This window comes from Manis pentadactyla, chromosome 5, assembly GCF_030020395.1.
Source record: "Manis pentadactyla isolate mManPen7 chromosome 5, mManPen7.hap1, whole genome shotgun sequence".
NCBI classification, from domain to species: domain Eukaryota; kingdom Metazoa; phylum Chordata; class Mammalia; order Pholidota; family Manidae; genus Manis; species Manis pentadactyla.
The window spans coordinates 41,099,509-41,117,540 of NC_080023.1; the positions used below are offsets into that span (position 1 = coordinate 41,099,509).

Sequence of the window (18,032 nt, forward strand, 5' to 3'; positions counted from 1 at the left end):
AAGAAATTCAGATGGCCAACAGGCACATAAAAAGATGCTCCACATGGCTAAACATCAGAGAAATGCAAATCAAGACCACATGAGATGGCCACTAGTTAGGATCGCCACCATCCAAAAGACAAACAACAAATGTTGGCGAGGATGTGGAGAAAGGGGAACCCTCCTACACTGCTGGTGGGAATGTAAATCAGTTCAACCATTGTGGAAAGCAGTATGGAGGTTCCTCAAAAAACTCAAAATAGAAATACCATTTGACTCAGGAATTCCACTCCTAGGAATTTACCCTAAGAATGCAGGATCCCAGTTTGAAAAATACATATGCACCCATATGTTTATCGTAGCACTGTTTATAATAGCCAAGACATGGAAGCAACCTAAGTGTCCATCAGGAAGATGTGCTGCGTATACACAATGGAATATTATTCAGCCATAAGAAGAAAACAAATCCTACCATTTGCAATGACGTGGATGGAGCTAGAGGGTGTTATGTTCAGTGAAATAAGCCAGGCGGAGAAAGACAAGTACCAAATGATTTCACTCATATGTGGAGTATAAGAGCAAAGAAAAAACTGAAGGAACAAAACAACAGCAGAATCACAGAACCCAAGAATGGACTAACAGTTACCAAAGGGAAAGGGACTGGGGAAGATGGGTGGGAAGGGAGAGCTAAGGACAAAAGGTGGCATTATGATTAGCACACTTATAATTTAAGAGGAGCACAGGGAAGGCAGTATAGCACAGAGAAGATAAATAATGATTCTATAGCATCTTACTAGCTGATGGACAGTGACTGTAATTGGGTGTGTGGTGGGGACTTGATAACAGGGGGAATCGAGTAACCGCAATGCTTGCTGTTCATGTAAGTATATATTAACAATACAAAAATTTTAAAAATGTAAATAAATAAAGTAATGCACACCTCAACTGTTTGTAAAAAAAAAAATCTTGTTCCCTAGATTTTAGAAAGCACTTCCCATACTTCTAAGATACTATCTCTCTTGCCCTGTGTTTCCATCTTCATATACATTGCTTTTCTTCGGGGTGTGACTTCCCAAGTTCCTCAACATTCATCCTGTCCTCTGTTAGAGATCTTAAAACCCTGAACAAAAGCAGAGTGAAAGAATGGATGGGGGCAGGGGAGGGTCAAAAGATAAGAAATCTTTTACTTAGTCTTTAGCAAGTTAGACTGCAACATCATTTCCTTTGGTGTGTGGATGCTCCCAACATGTGCTTACATAGCAGAAAAACATACAGTGCTCAATCCAATTCAGAACCTTCAGCAGAAAATTTCAATAGAGTGAGAGAATCACAATGTTTCTATTCCACTATATTATTTTAAAGTACACTTGACATGTTAAGTGTGTACAAATTCAGAGGTTTAAGAAACTTCAAATGCAAAAGTTTAGGAAGCTGAAGGCTGTGAATCTCCCTTCTCACTTGATCCACGTTTAGTTTTGCATTCCTCGCAGGTAAGCAGGCAGTGCCTAGAATAGAAGCAAAAATAGAGGTTTGTACTCTGACAATGGAAGCTCTAGTCTTAACATGGTATTTAGAGAGATTTTCTATGGTAAACTTCACAAGACTTTTTTTTTATAGGGATAACAGAAGCTTTTTCTTGGTATGAAACCCCTATAATTTCATCCTCCCCAAAAGCCAATAATCTTCATGTCCAATGCTGTTTTCACAGTATTGTGCTGCCTATCAAATAGAAGAACCCATGGTGACATGTGAGGGTCTTTAGAAAAATGTGTCCCAAACACTAGTCCTGTAATACTATGCTAGAAATAGCTCTTACTTATTAAGCACTTAGTGAGTATCATAAATCACTTTTATTCCTTATAACATTCCATAAAAACGATTTGGACCACCATTTTTTATGAAGGAGAAGACTAAAGATCAGAGTTGAATTCAGAAGCCCATCCAAGATTACATGCCTAGAAAGTAGTAGAACTGGTTTTCACTGTGCAGTACTCTAACAGCAGAGATCACGCATTAACTCCAGAGTCTCACTGCTTATGTTCCCCAATGAGAATCACAATATATATTAACATAGCAAAGGCTCTGAGAAGTCCTGCAGCAAAGAAACCTATTTGAATTTTGTGTGACCCTGTGACAGTAGAAGGCAATTCTGCTGATTAAGTGTGCTTCAGAGATTTGCCCAATGCTTTCAATATAGTAAGCACTCACTAAATGTTTGCTGAGCAAATGAAAGAGGTAACTAAGTTAATAATAAATAATTATTAATTGAAGTTGAATAGTAACAACTCAAAATTTGAGGATTAATGAGGTTTCTTTTTCAACATATGGATGTTAAAAAACTTCAATATTATAAATGGTGAATGATCTTTCATTTCACTTTTTATAATTCTACTCATTACAATCCCTCAGTCAGATTACAAACCTGTTATGTCCTGGACCAAAACCAGCCCCACGTAGCTGATCTTCAAAGGAATGGAATTTACTCTGGCATATCCCTATGTATGATGCCTTTCCAAGGCCAAATGCTAGGATACCAGCAACTGTAAAAGCAGGTTAGGAAAGACAGATACTTTAATGGTTCAGAATCTCCTCCATTAATTATCTTCTAGAATTTTCTTTATTAACAATAGCAATTTTTTTGTTAAAAGTATGATGATAAATCAATGAACAAAAACTCTTAGATGAAGGTCCCTTTTAGGAAGCTAATTTGAAGCAGGTTTGGGAACTAGAGACTTTCTGATCTCAGATTTGAACTGGTGTGAGAAGAGCCAGGAAAGAGCGAGCAAAGGTGCTGTCCCAGAGATGGGCAGCCAGAGGAAGGCCCAGCTGGCCAACAAGGGTCTGAGGCTGCCAGGGGAGGGACAGGTGGGCTTGGGTGGTGTCTAAGGGTAGCCTGCAAATCACTGGGTAGGAAAACCCCTTAATTCTCTTTATGGACTAGAATATGGGGACCTGTAGTCCATTTTGCCTGAGGGGAATGAGGTCATGAGGCAGAGGGAATCTCCTATGGAAAAAATCTCCAACTTGCTCTTCCTGCTGGGAATAAGGCTTAAGACTGTCAACTGGAATACATCTTCTTTGTACATGTCTATGTATAATGAGTGGAAGAAGATGAAATTCCGTTTGTGGTAAATGTATTAGGAGGTCCCTGATTTTAAAAATCCATTCATTTATTGTGTCCATTATAGAAAATATTTTGAAAAGACTGGCCAAAAGGAGGAAATTAAAATCCCTAACAGATCTATCATTCAGAGGCTTGACTACTGATATCCTCTTGTATATCCTGCCAGTCCCTTCTAGTCTGTGCTCTAAAGAGGACTGCCTAATGTGAAGTCCTTATTGCGCAGCTTTATATCAGAAAGTGTTGACTAGACTAAGTGTTGACTGCAAAGTGGCAAAGAATGGACATTGATTTTTCAGAGAGTCAACAGAGGCAATTTGGTTAACCTAGACATCCATATCTCTGTTGCTTAAGCATCTTCTTTTTAAAAAATGAATCTAACATACCTATTAAACTTGATCTGTGATATACCTTAAAAAAAAAAGAATCTAACAACACAAATAAATGGAAAGATATTTCATGCTCATGGACTGGAAGAATTAATATTGTTAAAGTGTCCATCCTACCCAAAGGAATCTACAGATTCAATGCAATTGCTATCAAAATAACTGATGGCATTTTTTCACAGAACTAGAACATAAAATCCTAAAATGTATATGGAACCAAAAAAGACCCAAATAACTAAAGCAATGTTGAGAAAGAAGAACAAAGCTAGAGATGTCAGGCTTCCTGGTTTCAAACTATACTACAAAGTTTTAGTAACCAAAACAGTATGGCACTGGCACAAAAATAGATATATAGATAAATGGAAAAGAATAGAGAACCCAGAAACAAACTTAACACTTATATGGTCAATTAATGTATGACAAAGGAGGCAAGAATATATAATGGGGAAAAGATAGTCTCTTCAATAAATGGTGTTGGGAAAACTGGAAAACAACATGCAAAAGAATGAAATTGGACCACTTTCTTACAGCATACATATAAAAAAAATAGAAATGGATCAAACACCTCAAACGTGTAAGTTCTGAAACCATAAAACTCCTAAAAGAATAACATAGGCAGTAAACTTTCAGATATCAGTCTTAGCAACTTTTTCCAGGATATGTCTCCCTAGACAAGGGAACAAAAGCAAAAATAACCAGTGGGATATATCAAACAGAAAAGCTTCCAGTTATAAAATAAATAAGTCACAGGGATAAAAAAAACAGAGCAAAAGGAATACAGTCAATAAGAATGTAATAGCTTTGTATGGTGACAGATGGTAACTATATTTATCATTGTGAGCATTTCATAATGTATATAAAAGTTAAATCACTATTCTGTACATCTGAAACAAATATGTTATGTCAGCTATACTTCAACTGAAGGAGAAATGTTTGCCTCTTTTCCCTGATAGTTGTAAGATGTACAAAGACAGTTGTATATGGTATGAAAAAAACAGAATTATTTCATTTTTTGTTTTTTATACTTCTATGACTTACGCACAACTTTAGGCAATGATCCAAATCTTGGATTAGCTGCTAAATAACCTAAGGAGTAATATATAAGTACATTATTACTTCATTTTATAAATTATTTAGATTTAAGAAACCTTCAAAGTTTAAGATATACACACATTCTCAATCCAAAGAGGTAATCTTAAAAGTATTTATAAATCAATTCTTGATTGAATTTGACTCTGAAATAGTTATCTGGGGACGTAGCAAGCATTAGCTTTAACATATAGAAAAAGAACAGGAAATGGACAAGTCGAAACTGATTTAAAGATATCGAGGCACAGGTGAGGCTTACCGTTTAGTTCCAATAACTAGTTACTAGCCCTGCCTCTTTTACATAACTCAACAAAGAATTTCAATTCAGAGATTCACAGTCTGTATTTACCACAGTTTTTTAAAATTTTGGTATCATTAATATACAATCACATGAGCAACATTGTGGTTACTAGATTCCTCCAATTATCAAGTCCCCACCACATACTCCATTACAGTTACTGTCCATCAGCATAGTAAGATGCTATAGAGTCACTATTTTTCTTCTCTGTGCTATACTGACTTCCCCATGCTCCCCTCCCATACGTCATGTGTGCTAATCGTAATGCCCCTTATCCCCTTCTCCCTCCCTTTCCCTGTGTAACTATTAGTCCATTCTTGGGTTCTGTGAGTCTGCTGCTGTTTTGTTCCTTCAGTTTTTGCTTTGTTCGTATGCTCCACATATGAGTGAAATCATTTGGTACTTGTCTTTCTTGGCCTGGCTTATTTTACTGAGCATAATACCGTCTAGCTCCATCCATATTGTTGCAAATGGTAGGATTTGTTTCTTTCTTAAGGCTGAATAGTATTCCATTGTGTGTATGTAACCACATCTCCTTTACTATTCATCTACTGATGGACACTTAGGTTGCTTCCATTTCTTGGCTATTATAAATAGTGCTGCGATAAACATAGGGGTGCATATGTCTTTTAGAATCTGGGTTCCTGCATTCTTAGGGTAAATTCCTAGGAGTGGAATTCCTGGGTCAAATGGTATTTCTATTTTGAGTTTTCTGAGGAACCTCTATACTGCTTTCCATAATGGTTGAACTAGTTTACCTTCCCACCAGCAATGTAGGAGCGGTCCTCTTTCTCCACATCCTTGCCAGCATTTGTTGTTCCTAGTCTTTTCTGTGTTGGTCATCCTAACTGGTGTGAGGTGATACCTCATTGTGGTTTTAATTTGCATTTCCCTGATAATTAGCGATGTGGAGCATCTTTTCATGTGCCTGTTGGCCATCTGAATTTCTTCTTTGGAAAAGTGTCTGTTCATATCCTCCGCTCATTTTTTAATAGGGTTATTTGCTTTTTGGGTGTTGAGGCATGTGAGTTTTTTATAAATTTTGGATGTAACCCCTTGTTGGATATGTCATTTACAAATATATTCTCCCAAACTGTAGCATGCCTTTTTGTTCTGCTACCCAAGTTTTTAAATGAAAACATTAAAGCCTGTGGTAGGCAGAATAATGGTCTCCTAAAGATGGCCACATTCCAATCCTTGGAAATTGTGAATATGCTTTGGGTTACATAAGAAAGGGAAATTAAGGTAGAAAATGGAATTAAGATTGCAAACCAGATAACTTTAAAGTAGGGAGATTATCCAGGATTATTTGGGTGGGACCACTGTAATCATAATCACCGCTGAATGTAGAAAAGGTATTCAGAGACAGAACTAGATGGATGATAGTATGAGAGGAACATGACTCAATGTTCCTGGTTTTGCAGACAGAGGAAGGGGCCAGGAGCCAAGGGATGTGGGTGGGCTCTAGAAGCTGGAAAGGGAAAGGAAGCTCCACACCCCCAGAAAAGGAATAGAGCCCTGCCAACACTTTGATTTCAGCCCAGGGAGACCCAGTTTGGACTTCTGACCTCCAGAACTGTAAGATAATAAATTTACATTGTTTTAAGCCATGATATTTGAGGTAATTTATTTTGGCAGCTGTAGAAAGCTAACATACAACTGTGGAAAAGTGTACGCAAGAGATGGTAGATTGTGAGTAGTTTAACTTATAAAACACAATCCCTAAACTTTTGTTGTTGTTGTCAGAAATGGTCTGACAAAGGCTTATTACTGACTGATGAATAAATGTCTGTAAAAACACTATCTTCAAGTCACACAAGTGAAATCATATTTAACATATCACCTTTCAGAACAAGAATAATATTGATTGAAGTGGGATTCTCCTAGATATACGACACATGTAGTCTTTGAAACCCAAAAAAGAACTAGAAATCTTCCCTGATGTTTGCTGGGTACAAACACTCTTTTTAAGATGCTGGTAATCAGCAGTGTTAAATATAATGGACCTCAACAGAGTGATGTGCCTTCTTGTTATTTGGGGACTACATAATGCCTAGGGTTCTCTGGTGAGATGGAGACAAGGAGAAAGACGAGAACAAGGCAGAAAGAATAGAGAGGAAACTGGGAAACTCTGAGAGGCAGGGAGGGGTTATGTGAGGAGATGCAGGGCAGCTGCCAGTCCTCCTGATTTGTTATACAAATTCGGGGCCCTTCCTCAGGCAGATCCAGGCTCTTGCCAGGACACAGAGCTAATGAAGAGTGCTTGGGCAGACTCCAGCCCCACCTCCCTCCTCCCTGGAGCACGTGAAGAGAGGCCACAGCCTGGCTAACCACATACTGAGCCCCTGGAGACACAGAGACTCTGGTACAGAGAAAGGCACTGCATTAGCTTTCTGTGGCTGCTCTAACAACTACCGCAAACTTATTAGCTTAAAGCAACACGAATTTGTTATGTTACAGTTCTGGAGGTCAGAAGTTCAAAATGGGTTTCACTGGGTACCTCAGTCCCTTTGGGCCGCTCTAACAAAATACCACAGGCTGGGTGGCTTATAAACAACAGAAATTTGTCCCAGCTTTGGAGTCTGAAGTATAAGACCAAGGTGCCAGAAGGTTGGGTGAGGGTCCTCTCTGGGTCACAGACTTCTCATTGTATCCTTACCTGGTGGAACGGGCTAGGGAGCTCTGTGGGGTCTCTTTTACAAGGGCACTAATTCCATTCATGAGGTTTCCACCCTCATGACTGAATCACCTCCCAAAGGCCCCACCTCCTAACCCCATCACACTGGGCATTAGGATTCCAGCATGTGACTTTGGAGGTGACACCAACATTCAGAGGATAGCCCTCGGCTAAATTCAAGGCGTTGGCAGAACTGGACTCCTTTCTGGAGGCGTGAGGGTTTCCTGCCTTTCCAGCTTCTAGAGGCCACCCTCCATCATGGACTCATGGTCCCTTGTTCCATCTTCAAAGCTAGTGGTGCTGAGCTAAGCCTTTTGCAAGCTGCCATCTAATTCTGCCTTCTGATCCACTCAATCCCAGTGACCCTTTTGATTACATTGGGTCTATAGGGATAATCCAGAATAATCTGATCTCCCTCTGTTAAGGTCAGCTGATTAATAACTTTCATTCATCTGCAACATTACTTGCCCTTTGCTGTGTAACCTAATACAGCTACTCATTCTAGGGATTAGGACATCTTCGGGAGATGGGGGCACAGGCTGAAAATAGGCAAAAACCTGCATAAATAAATCCTTCACCTAGAAAATAAATGCCAGGGGCCAAAAAAGCTGGTGGGAGGGTCACAGAAAACTGGGCTCTCTTAAGTTACATTATTTAACAAATATTGACTCTTACCTTGGTGGACTAATCCTTGGGTGACAAGCATGCTTACAAGAGAAAAAGGCAGAGCTGTAAAACAAAAATGCCCCTCAATATCGGTTATTTTTAAATTTGGCACCTCACCTAGAAGTCAGGGAGAATTACTTTGAGTTTTGTCTCTGACCTACCTGGGCAATGAGTTTTAGGTCATTTGTTATTTTACTTACCCAACAGGATATTTGTTAAGCACCGCATGGGGATTTTCTTGGGCTCTGCTCCAGGTGCTCACCCTGAGGGAGGCCCAGCACTATTCAGACAAAACCTAAACCCCTGCCTCTCCACCTCTGATGTCCTGCTCACCGATTGTGCACCACACCCCAGACTCCGATCACTACATACAGGCAGCACTAGCACGACAAGCTGCACGCCCTGTCTAGGGTAGCTCCCTGCTTCTGTCTTTCATGACATTCATTGTACAATTTGGATGTGTCTGTTTTCCGAAGATTTCACAACGGCTACATTCACATTAAGCACGGGTGATGTTTAGCTATGATTTTAAAGACAGGCAAGTTAGTCTGGCAAAGGCAGTTTCTAGTTTTGTCAAAATGTGTAAAATGGCTTCTTCCAAAAGCAGAGAGCAGTGATAAACATATAGCTCTTCCTGGTAGCCAAGACAAATGAAATAGCAACCAATTTTTCCACTCATATCTACCCGACGGTAGCCAAATGGTTCATAGTGAAATGTTAATCACTAGGGCTTAATTAAATTTACTTACTCAGGTTGTCAGAAAAAACATGAATTTCTGGTTGCGCAATAAATAATCATAGTAATAAATAATGAATATCAGTTTCTAAACTGTTACTTCCCAAACAACTAATAGTGAATTTGAATGATTTGAGAAAGCAAAATGAGAATTCCAAAGTGCAAAACATTGGGACTATACCTATTGGCTCTATTATGGCATTTTCGTATGACAAATTGTGAATTTTTTAAATTCAAAGAGACCTTAATACATGGCCTGAATTCATACTGCTGTCTTAGGTAAGGCAAGCCCAGAAAGAGGGTGGGGCTCAGCAGAAAGGTTAATTCAGACATTGTAAGAGAAAAGTTCATGGAAGGCTGTTGCTTTCATTCATTCCACAGATATTTAATAGGTATTTCTGTATGTGAAGCACTGTACTTGGCTCATGAAGCAATGAACCCAATATCATTCTGAGCTCTAAAGGTTAGAGTCTGGTGGCATTTAGGAAGGTCTACTCTCTCAGGAAATTCTAAATAACACTCTGGGTATGTGTTCTCACCCACATGAAGGGAAGTATTGTGTGCATCACTTTTTTGCTATGCGAGGTAAAGTGCTCCTAAATCAGACATTATCTCTGCCCTTAAAAGGGTCCCTACATGGATTTAAACTCTAAACAGCCCCAGATACCAAAGTTCTTCAGGGATTTATGTAAAGTTCTTGCTCACAAATACATCATTACCATCATTCTAATATGCTACTTAGGCAGTTTATTGCAGCAGATATGTTAAAGATTAAGAGAGGTGCATTTACCTCTCTTCCAGAAACTTTCTTCTTGACATTCCCGGATAATCTTTGAAATCTCTCCTCTATGGATGTGCAGTTTTGATTTTGGACAAAACAACAGACTCTGTAAGGAAAGTTATATGGTGAGTTGACTGAAATCACCAGAAAAGCATCTGCTCTGTTTTCTCTGGAGGAGGGCAGCGAGGTCTATTCACCCTGGTCACACAGCATGAGTTCTGTGCAGACTGCCAGCAACAGAGTAATGGCCAGTTTCAGTTAGTGCCTTCCCGCTGGGAATGCTGGATGGGCTTAGGCAAGGAAGGTACCCCAGCTGGAAAGCAAAGAGTTATGCACTGACTAGCGAGCATGGAACAGATAGATAGTGGTCACAATGGATTCCTGCTGCAGCCACGTTTTCTTTCTCAGCTCCAGCCCCTGTCCATGCAACTCAGTCTCTGCAATGCTACTCACTCCCTTTGCTACCTAGTCTCCTTAAGGTCTGTTCAATGTTGTCTCTTGGGTGAAAAGAGAGATTTCCCCAATAGCAAAATATTTACTCGTCTGGGATCCCACTCAAAGCAGTGCAATACAAATTACCTATTTATAGATCTGTATTCCACTTTACCTATTTAGACTTCAGTATGCAGTTTCAGGCTATGAACTCAACAGACTGCTTTTTGTTTTTCTCCATAGTTTGCTTTCTGTTTTAACAGTCTTTTTCTTTTTTGCACATTTATATGTGCAAACATAATTTCTGGTGGAACTGTTGATATGGTTGACAAAGTTATTTTTAGTCCACACGAAATTTCTGGTGGAACTGTTGACATAGTTATTTTTAGTAGTTCCATGGTATTTTTTTTATCATGTTGATATGTTATGATCTGGACTAACTCGTGTTTTTTATGATCCTTCCCCTTTTGTAGGTATGTATCACTTACTCTTACCCATATTCTCTTCTGCCCCTTACCACCATTCTGGGTGTTTAATATGGATCCTCTGTATGCATTCTTGCAAGATGTTCATTGTTTTGAGTGGGTGCATCTTTTTTATGCAAATAGCATTGTTTTGTACACTTAATGTTTAAAAGAATGTTTTCAAATCAGCTCAATGCTGTAAAGATCTATCCATGTTGCTACGTACATCTAGTCCATTGTTTCTAATGCTGTATAATGCTCCAGGATGCCTCCAAGTTCCCGCCACATGTCCCTTACAGACCCATGTGGGAACGTTTTCCAGGTATGTATCCAGAAGTAAAATGTAGGGCATGTATATTCCACTCTGACAAAGACTTGGTAGAGTGCTCCTGCAATGGCACACCAATATCCACCCGACCAGCAGTGCCGAACACTCCTCTGTGTGCACGGGGCCCACGGAAGAGCTAGTTAAGCTGGATTCCAAGCAGGTCAGGGTAATGAAAGGATTTTGTAACACTTGACATTATCCAGTCTAATAGGTATTAAGTGATATCTTAGTGTCTTATTTGCATTTCTCTGACATCTAATGTGTTCGAACATCTCTACATATTCGTCAGCCAGGCTGCCCTCCAGTGTTCAGGCAATCTCAGTAATAGGACCTGGGTTGTCATTTTTTGTTACACAGTGGCTCCTTAATTTTTACTGTGGTAAAATACACATAATATTTACAGTGTAATTACTTTAAAGCATACAATCTATGGCATTAAGTACATCCACGATGTTGGGCAGCCATCACCATTATCTTGTTCTAGAAATTTTTCATCACCTCAAAAGAGAATTCCATGCCCATTAAGGAGTTTCTCCTCATTCCTTCTCCTTCTAGCTCCTGGCAATGACGAATCTGCTTTCTGTCTGTATGGATCTGCCTGTTCTGGATATTTATATAAATGGTATCATACAATATGTGACCTTTGGTGGTTGGCTTTTTCCTTTGCATAATGTTTTCAAGATACATGTGTGTTGTAGCATATTTCATGTTGTACCAGTACTTCATTCCTTTTATGGCTCAATAATATTCACTATGGATATACTCATTTTGTTTCTCCATTAAATGGACATTTGGATTATAGTCCACCTTTTGGCTATTGTGAACAAAGCTGCTATGAACACTCCCATACAAGTTTTTGTTTGAACCTGTTTTCAGTTCTGCTGAGCTATATGGTGATTCTGCTAACTTATTAAGGAACTGCTGACCTGTTTCCCATAGCAGCTGAACCATTCGATTTTCCCACCAACAAGGATGAGAGTTCTAATTTTTCCACAACCTTGTCAAGACTTGTTATTTTGATTTGTTTGCTATTGTCTTCAAATTGGCACATTTAATTTTTTTGTTTAGTAAAAATTTAAATCACTCAATTTATGTAAGCTAAATAAACTAAATTGTTTCTGTTTTAATTATGGTCATGCTAGTTGGTATAAAGTTGTACCTCATCGTGGTTTTGATTTGCATTTCCCTAACAACTAATGTCACTGAGGATCTTTTCATGTGCTTGTAGGCTATTTGTATATCTTATTTGAAGAAATACCTATTCAAGTCCTTTGCTTATTTTTAAATTGGGTTGTATTTCTTATTGTTGTTGAGTGGTAAAACTCTTTATATACTCTGGATACCAGACCCTTATCAGGGTTTGCAAAAAATTTTTCCCATTCTATAGGTGGTTCAAATAATTTTTTTTAGAAAGTTTGATTTAATTTGTTCCTTCTTATACAAGTCACACTTGTATTTCCCTGTTTGTGAATAACTTATGTAGGTCCTGTGCCATTTATCTCTTGGAATTGTAGTGTTTTCTTTGTTGAAGTGCCGCTCTTTGGCTTTTGAAGTCTACTTTGCCTATTTTGCCAGTTTTTTTTTAGACTCTTTGTTTGCAGTAGATATCAATGTGATTACCATTTCTTGAACACTTTCCCATGGGCAGAAGCTGTGCCGAGCACTTGACAGGCACGATGACAAGGTGGAAGGACTTCATGGCACCCAGTCTTCAGAGCCCTGAGCTCTACAACAACCCAAGCAGGCAGCCTCCCTCTTCTTCCTCTACAGCTCCCCCAGCACAGCACAGCTCAGGGAGGTGGTGGTCGGGGAGTATCGGAGACCAGAGAAGGGGTTGTTCGCATTCTCCACTTACCTTGTTCCTCAGCCAGCCCTCCTTACGCCGGTATAAATATCTTTCCTGGGTCTGCCTGTGACTGCAGCAGAAGTAAGGAACACCTCCTGTCTCCCCAGCCCCAACACACAAACACGTACACATCCAGGGTCAGGACACCAACCGTCACCGTCGCTGTGAGTCCTGCGGGCAGGACTGAAGCTCCAGCAGTCTCCCCGGTGGAGCTCTGGTGGTCCTCTTCTGCAGAGCCGTGAGTGTTTTAGGGCTCTCCATTTCATAGCGGCAACTCGGGTGTCCAAGTTCTTTCCCTTGTGAACTTGGTATGTCTGATGGCCTCTCCTAAACTTTGCTCCTTAAACATCTTGAAAAGTTGACCCCAGAGAATAAGAACTCCATTCACCCATCACAATACTTTCTTTTTTTTTTTCATTTATATGTCCCTGAAACACACTATATTCATTCTTAACAAGCTGAAAAATCGTGCCCATGTTAACACTTGGGTTCTCAATCTGATGGCTCATGTACTAATTAAGGACTCTGCTATCCTGAACAGGAACACCTTTGTATGACTAGCCTTGGTAACAAAAAAAGTAAAAACAAGCATAATGAATCATTGTGTTAGATTCAATTAAGTTTTGCTCTGCCAAAGGAAATCTCTTCATCACTAACAGCCTATGTAAGAGTTAGTTAAGCTGGATTCTAAACAGGGAAGAGTAAAGAAAGGATCTGCAAATAAAATTTCAAAAGGCTCCTTTTCAAGGCAGCCCAAAACACACTTTCCTTCCCCATTCCATTTTCCCTGAACCCATCCACTAATGTGCCAGGCTGAAAAAAGCAAGATGGCTGGTCAAGGATGAAGTTAAGGGAAAGTCCTATATGACGTTCCTCTTCCAAAGACAGACTTGCAAATTAAAAATATACCTGCTTGCTTGGTGGTGACAAATGGGGACCTTTGTCTTGGTTTCCATGAGTAGACATGGAAGCCATAATGACTTCGTCTTTGCTTCTCTTCTAGTTGAATGTACTCCACTTCCTCAGATGATGTCTAAGGAAAGCAGAGGAGAGTTACTAGGCTATGACTGAGTGTTTGTATCAACCTTAAAAACACCTGTAGCATCAACTCATCTATTTGGAAAACTTATTTTCATTTTGTCATTAGTCTTAATCTCCAACATCCCACAAACTCAGTTTCTAATGCTCTTTTCCCACCAACACACACGAGTTAAGTCACTAATGGTGACAGATCAGGTTTAGAGTGGAGTGAAACGTCATACTATACACAGTGAAATGTTTTTCTACCTATAAATTGTGTCCTAAAAAAGTTTCAACTCATTACAAGGTCATTAATTACACAAATATTTACTTAATGTCTATTATGTGCCAGGCCAGGGCATACGAAGATAAGGTAAAATTAGTAGTAAAAATTCACCCCTCAAAGGAGAAGATAGACAAGCCAGCAGTTACTGTAACATACAAAGGGCTCTCCTATAGGTATGCACAGCATGCTAATGGGGATAAAAGTTCTGTTCTCTCTGGTCAGGCCTGAAAACACCAAAGGCTAAGACATTTGAGCTTTCAAGTGGGTCTGTACAGGGTAGATGGACTCCAGGGGCAGGGAGACCAGCTTGGAAGGTGTTGTAATAGTCCAGGCAAGGAACTGAAGAAACATGAACCAAGACCCTGGGGGGAAGAATTTAAGTTTGTAAATACTGAATTTGGGTGCCTGTGGGGGAATACGTTGTAATTCGTCAGTAGGGATTAGAATATTTGAGAGTTTGGGTCTGGAGTTACAGATTAAGGGGAGGCTGGAAAGATGATTTTGGGAGTTGTCACCTCAGACATGACAGACAAAGCAAGAAAGATGAATAAAATTGTCTAAAAAAGGGTACTGGAGAATGTGAACATGGAAGCCAAGGGAATAGCAGCAAGAGAAGAAATGAAAAAAAAAAACAGGTCAAGGAAATAACTGAGAAGGAATAGCTGATACAAAGGGGAGGGAGCTTCTGAAGGGGTCACACGGCTCAGAAGTGATTTGGCCAAGAGGGTCATAGTTCATGTGCACCCCCAATCACATACACCCCACCCCCCACCCCTGGACTCCATGACTACCACGGATTTCTCTGCAAAATGAACATCTTATCATACACAGTTCTGTTCCTACTAAACTACCAGGCATTAGGAGCCAAGGGGACCTTTACCTGGAACAGGTCTCATCTGAGGTGCTTAATGCTCCTGTAGAGGCAGCGTGATGGCCTGCGGTGGAAAGTCCTGGAACTCAACCTGAGTTCACATCTTCACTCTACTCCTTGCAAGCCCTGTGCTTAGGCGCAAGTGACTTTATGGGTTTGTACCTCAGCTTTCTTACCTGTTAAGTGGGGGCAATGGACACAGCCACCTTGAGGGGCTGTTGCAAGGACTAGGGATGAAGAAAAAGAGAGGTTCATAAAGCCCCAGCTCAGCACCCAGCACACAGGCAGTGTGGGAGCAGCAAAGTGCAGCTGTCTGTGTGGCCCTGGGCACCCTATTTCTTGAGGACCTCCAGCAAATCTTTGCTGACCTAAAGCCAAAGTAGATGATCTTTCCTTAGTAAGGGATAGGCCTTGCCTCAAATCAAGAAACAAAGATGCCATACATACCTCAGCTTTAGTGGCCACGTCCCCTGGCACCCAGTCACTCACCAGTCCTCATCCAAGCAAGCCTTCTGATGGTCCTGCCTTCCAGGTATGGCTCCGCCACCACGCCCGGTCTGGTTTGGGGTCCTTCAGCTTCTTCCGCGGGGGCAAGAGTGATGACAAGTGGGCAGCGGGAGGGAGGCGCGCAGCAGTACGCCGTCTGGGGTTGGGGGGGTGGCGCGCAGTTGCCCGGACAGCGGAGGGGTCACCGCACTTTCTGGTCGCCGGGGGCGGGGGGCGGCCTGGAATCAGCCTGCAGGAATCCGCTGCCGTCCCCAACCACACGCCGCCAGCAAGATCCCAACTCCACCTGCCTCCCCGCCCCCCCTCCACACGCCAGCCCTGCTCGGGTGGCGGCGGGAGTCCGAACCCCGCAAGGAGGGGTTGGAAGGGGCGACTCTGGGCGCAGCCTGCGAAGTACCCCCGCCCCCGAGGGCCCCGTTCGTACGGCCGCACAGGAGCCCGCCCTCCTCGCCGTCCCCCGCCGTCCGGCTCACCTGCGGGGGTGAGGATGGCTCGCAGCCCGCCCCCCCCGCGCGGCCGCCCCGCCCGTCGCAGTCCCGGGTCCCCGGGTCCCCGCTCCCCGCGCCCGGCCCGCACCTCCTTCCCCGAGCTTCCCTCGGCCTTCCTTCTCTCGCTCCGCCCTCAGCTCGCCGCTCCTCGCTTAGTCACTCACTCAACAGGAGCACCCAGCTCCGCCTTCCTCTGGGGCAGCAGCACCCAGGCCCGCCTGCTCCGGCCGACCCGGCCCTCTTTGAAACGCCCACCCGCCCCAAGTCTTGTCCTGTCCTGGCGCCTGGTAGACTCCACCTCTTCCATGTCTTCAAATAACTCCTTTCCTCTCCCAGTAACAGCAACGACCATTTACTGAACACCCTTCCTGGGCCAGGCGTGTACAGTCGCTTGTCAGCAATTTTTTTTTTAACATATAACATTATATTCGTTTTAGGTGCACGACATATGATTCGATGTTTGAATACACTGCACAATGATCACCACAGTAAGGCTAGTTAACATCCATCTCCACACATAGTTGCCAAAAAAACTTTTTCCCTTAGAATGAGGACTTTTAGGATCTGCTCTCTTAGCAACTTTCAAATACGCAATATAGTATTAACTATAGTCATTATGCTGTGCAATACCTCCCCATGACTCATTTATTTTATAACCGGAAGTTTGTACCTTTTGACGACCTCCACCCATTTTGCCCACCCCCGTGCAATCCATTTTACACCCTTTGGCTTGAGTACTATCATCTCATGGACTAGGTAGCTGAGTTAGTGCGCAAGGGCATCCTGGGGCTCTGGGGTCAAAGCCAAGCTGTTTTGGTTCCCAAGCCCTCTTTTTCCGTTGCCCCTCCCCTCGCCTCGCCGGCCACTCCCAACCCCTGACACATGGGGGAAGCCGCTGGGTGCCTTTATTACCTGTATCGCTCACCCTCACCTCAGCTAAGATTCTTCCCTGGAGACGCCGGGCTCGCGGAGTGTGTTGAGTTGGAAGAAGGGCTGTGGATCAGGTGAAGTCCTTATTATTTCTCACCTTTTCTTACTGTCCTAATTGGTCTCTGTGCCCCTGCCCTCGGCCCCCTGCTGGCCCCTCCTCCAGCCTCCCGGGCCTCCTTCCTGTTGGTCCGGTGCACCCAGCTCTTGTCACCTGAGGCCTGGAGCAGGCCTCCCCCTGCCCGGAATCCCCTCCCCTCAGTCTTGCCCTGGCTTTTTCCTGCTCTTCCTCAGACTTGTCCTCCTTGACCTGCCTTGACCCCCACCCTGCCTAAAGTAGGTCTGCTTCTTCTCTTTGGTAACAGGAAGCCCTATTTTCTTTCATCCCACTTATCAGGACTTGTGATTAGATGGTTATCAGTGTATTTATTTGTTTCCAGCCTGTTTCCCTGGCTTCAGTGTCATCTTCACGAGGTACAGAACTTGTTGTCCATTTGGGCCGCTGCATACTCAGCACCGCAGATGCAGGGGCGCCAACAGGTGGCTGCTGGGCATGAATGAATTAGCCTGGGCTAAAGCTGTCTGGCCAGACACTGCTGTTTTGCTGTGTCCCTTTTCCCCAGTACATCCCCCAGCCCATGTTCCTCCAGGTGATTAACCAAATCTTTTTTCCCCTCTTCTCCAAATTAAGGGGATACAGTTCAATTGCTAATTTTCATTGTGTTACCAGAAGTCAGAAATAGCCCTATGGTCTGAAATATTTGTGGTCTGAAAGGCACAGCTTTCTAATTGGTTTTGTGATAAAACTGAACAGCCCTTCATTATATCCAAGTCTACCTTCCAACAAATACCCTAAGGGTATGTGTCCGTTAAACAACTTGCTACAATAAAGTCTATGTTCCTGCCCCCATTTCCACTTTCTGCCAGAATGTTTCAGTTACTTGGCCTACAAACCCAGAGGTTACCAATATGTAATGTGCCCTAATAATATGAATTTATCACTTGGCATTTGTTGGACGAATCTAATGTACCCACATATTGTTCTAGGCACTTTCAGAGATAAAAGACATGGGTCCTTCCCACAAAGGATTTATCACTTCCCAAAGAATTAGAATAAAATAAAACATACT

At 42.1% G+C, this 18,032-nt stretch overlaps 1 protein-coding gene across 11 annotated transcripts; it reads right to left on the minus strand.

Moving 5' to 3' along the window:
- Window positions 1-1,311: 1,311 nt before the first annotated feature.
- OCIAD2 (OCIA domain containing 2) lies at window positions 1,312-16,201 on the minus strand. 11 transcript variants are annotated; one of them, XM_057502211.1, is made up of 9 exons: window positions 16,064-16,201; window positions 15,470-15,716; window positions 14,990-15,156; window positions 13,713-13,836; window positions 9,743-9,839; window positions 8,226-8,279; window positions 4,525-4,572; window positions 2,402-2,519; window positions 1,312-1,484 (listed from the first exon to the last, which is right to left on the minus strand). In XM_057502211.1, exons 4-9 carry the CDS (start codon window positions 13,776-13,778, stop codon window positions 1,403-1,405), a joined length of 465 nt encoding a protein of 154 aa, XP_057358194.1. In that variant the 5' UTR covers window positions 13,779-13,836; window positions 14,990-15,156; window positions 15,470-15,716; window positions 16,064-16,201; the 3' UTR covers window positions 1,312-1,402. The 11 variants fall into 11 exon arrangements, with proteins under 11 accessions (XP_057358194.1, XP_057358195.1, XP_057358196.1 ...); XM_057502212.1 differs by having other exon boundaries at window positions 15,961-16,077; XM_057502213.1 differs by lacking the exon at window positions 16,064-16,201 and adding an exon at window positions 15,961-16,053 and having other exon boundaries at window positions 15,470-15,680.
- Between the last annotated feature and the right edge of the window lie 1,831 nt (window positions 16,202-18,032).

What these genes read in the sequence shown, in the direction of transcription:
- OCIAD2 (XM_057502211.1), bottom strand. Translation starts at nt 13,778, where the DNA reads ATGGCTTCCATGTCTACTCATGGAAACCAAGACAAAGGTCCCCATTTG. An exon ending in AGAAAGTTTCTGGAAGAGAG is followed by an intron (nt 8,280 to 9,742) that starts GTAAATGCACCT and finishes TTTGTTTTACAG; the next exon opens with CTCTGCCTTTTTCTCTTGTA. An exon ending in ATCATTGCCTAAAGTTGTGC is followed by an intron (nt 2,520 to 4,524) that starts GTAAGTCATAGA and finishes CTGCTTTTACAG; the next exon opens with TTGCTGGTATCCTAGCATTT.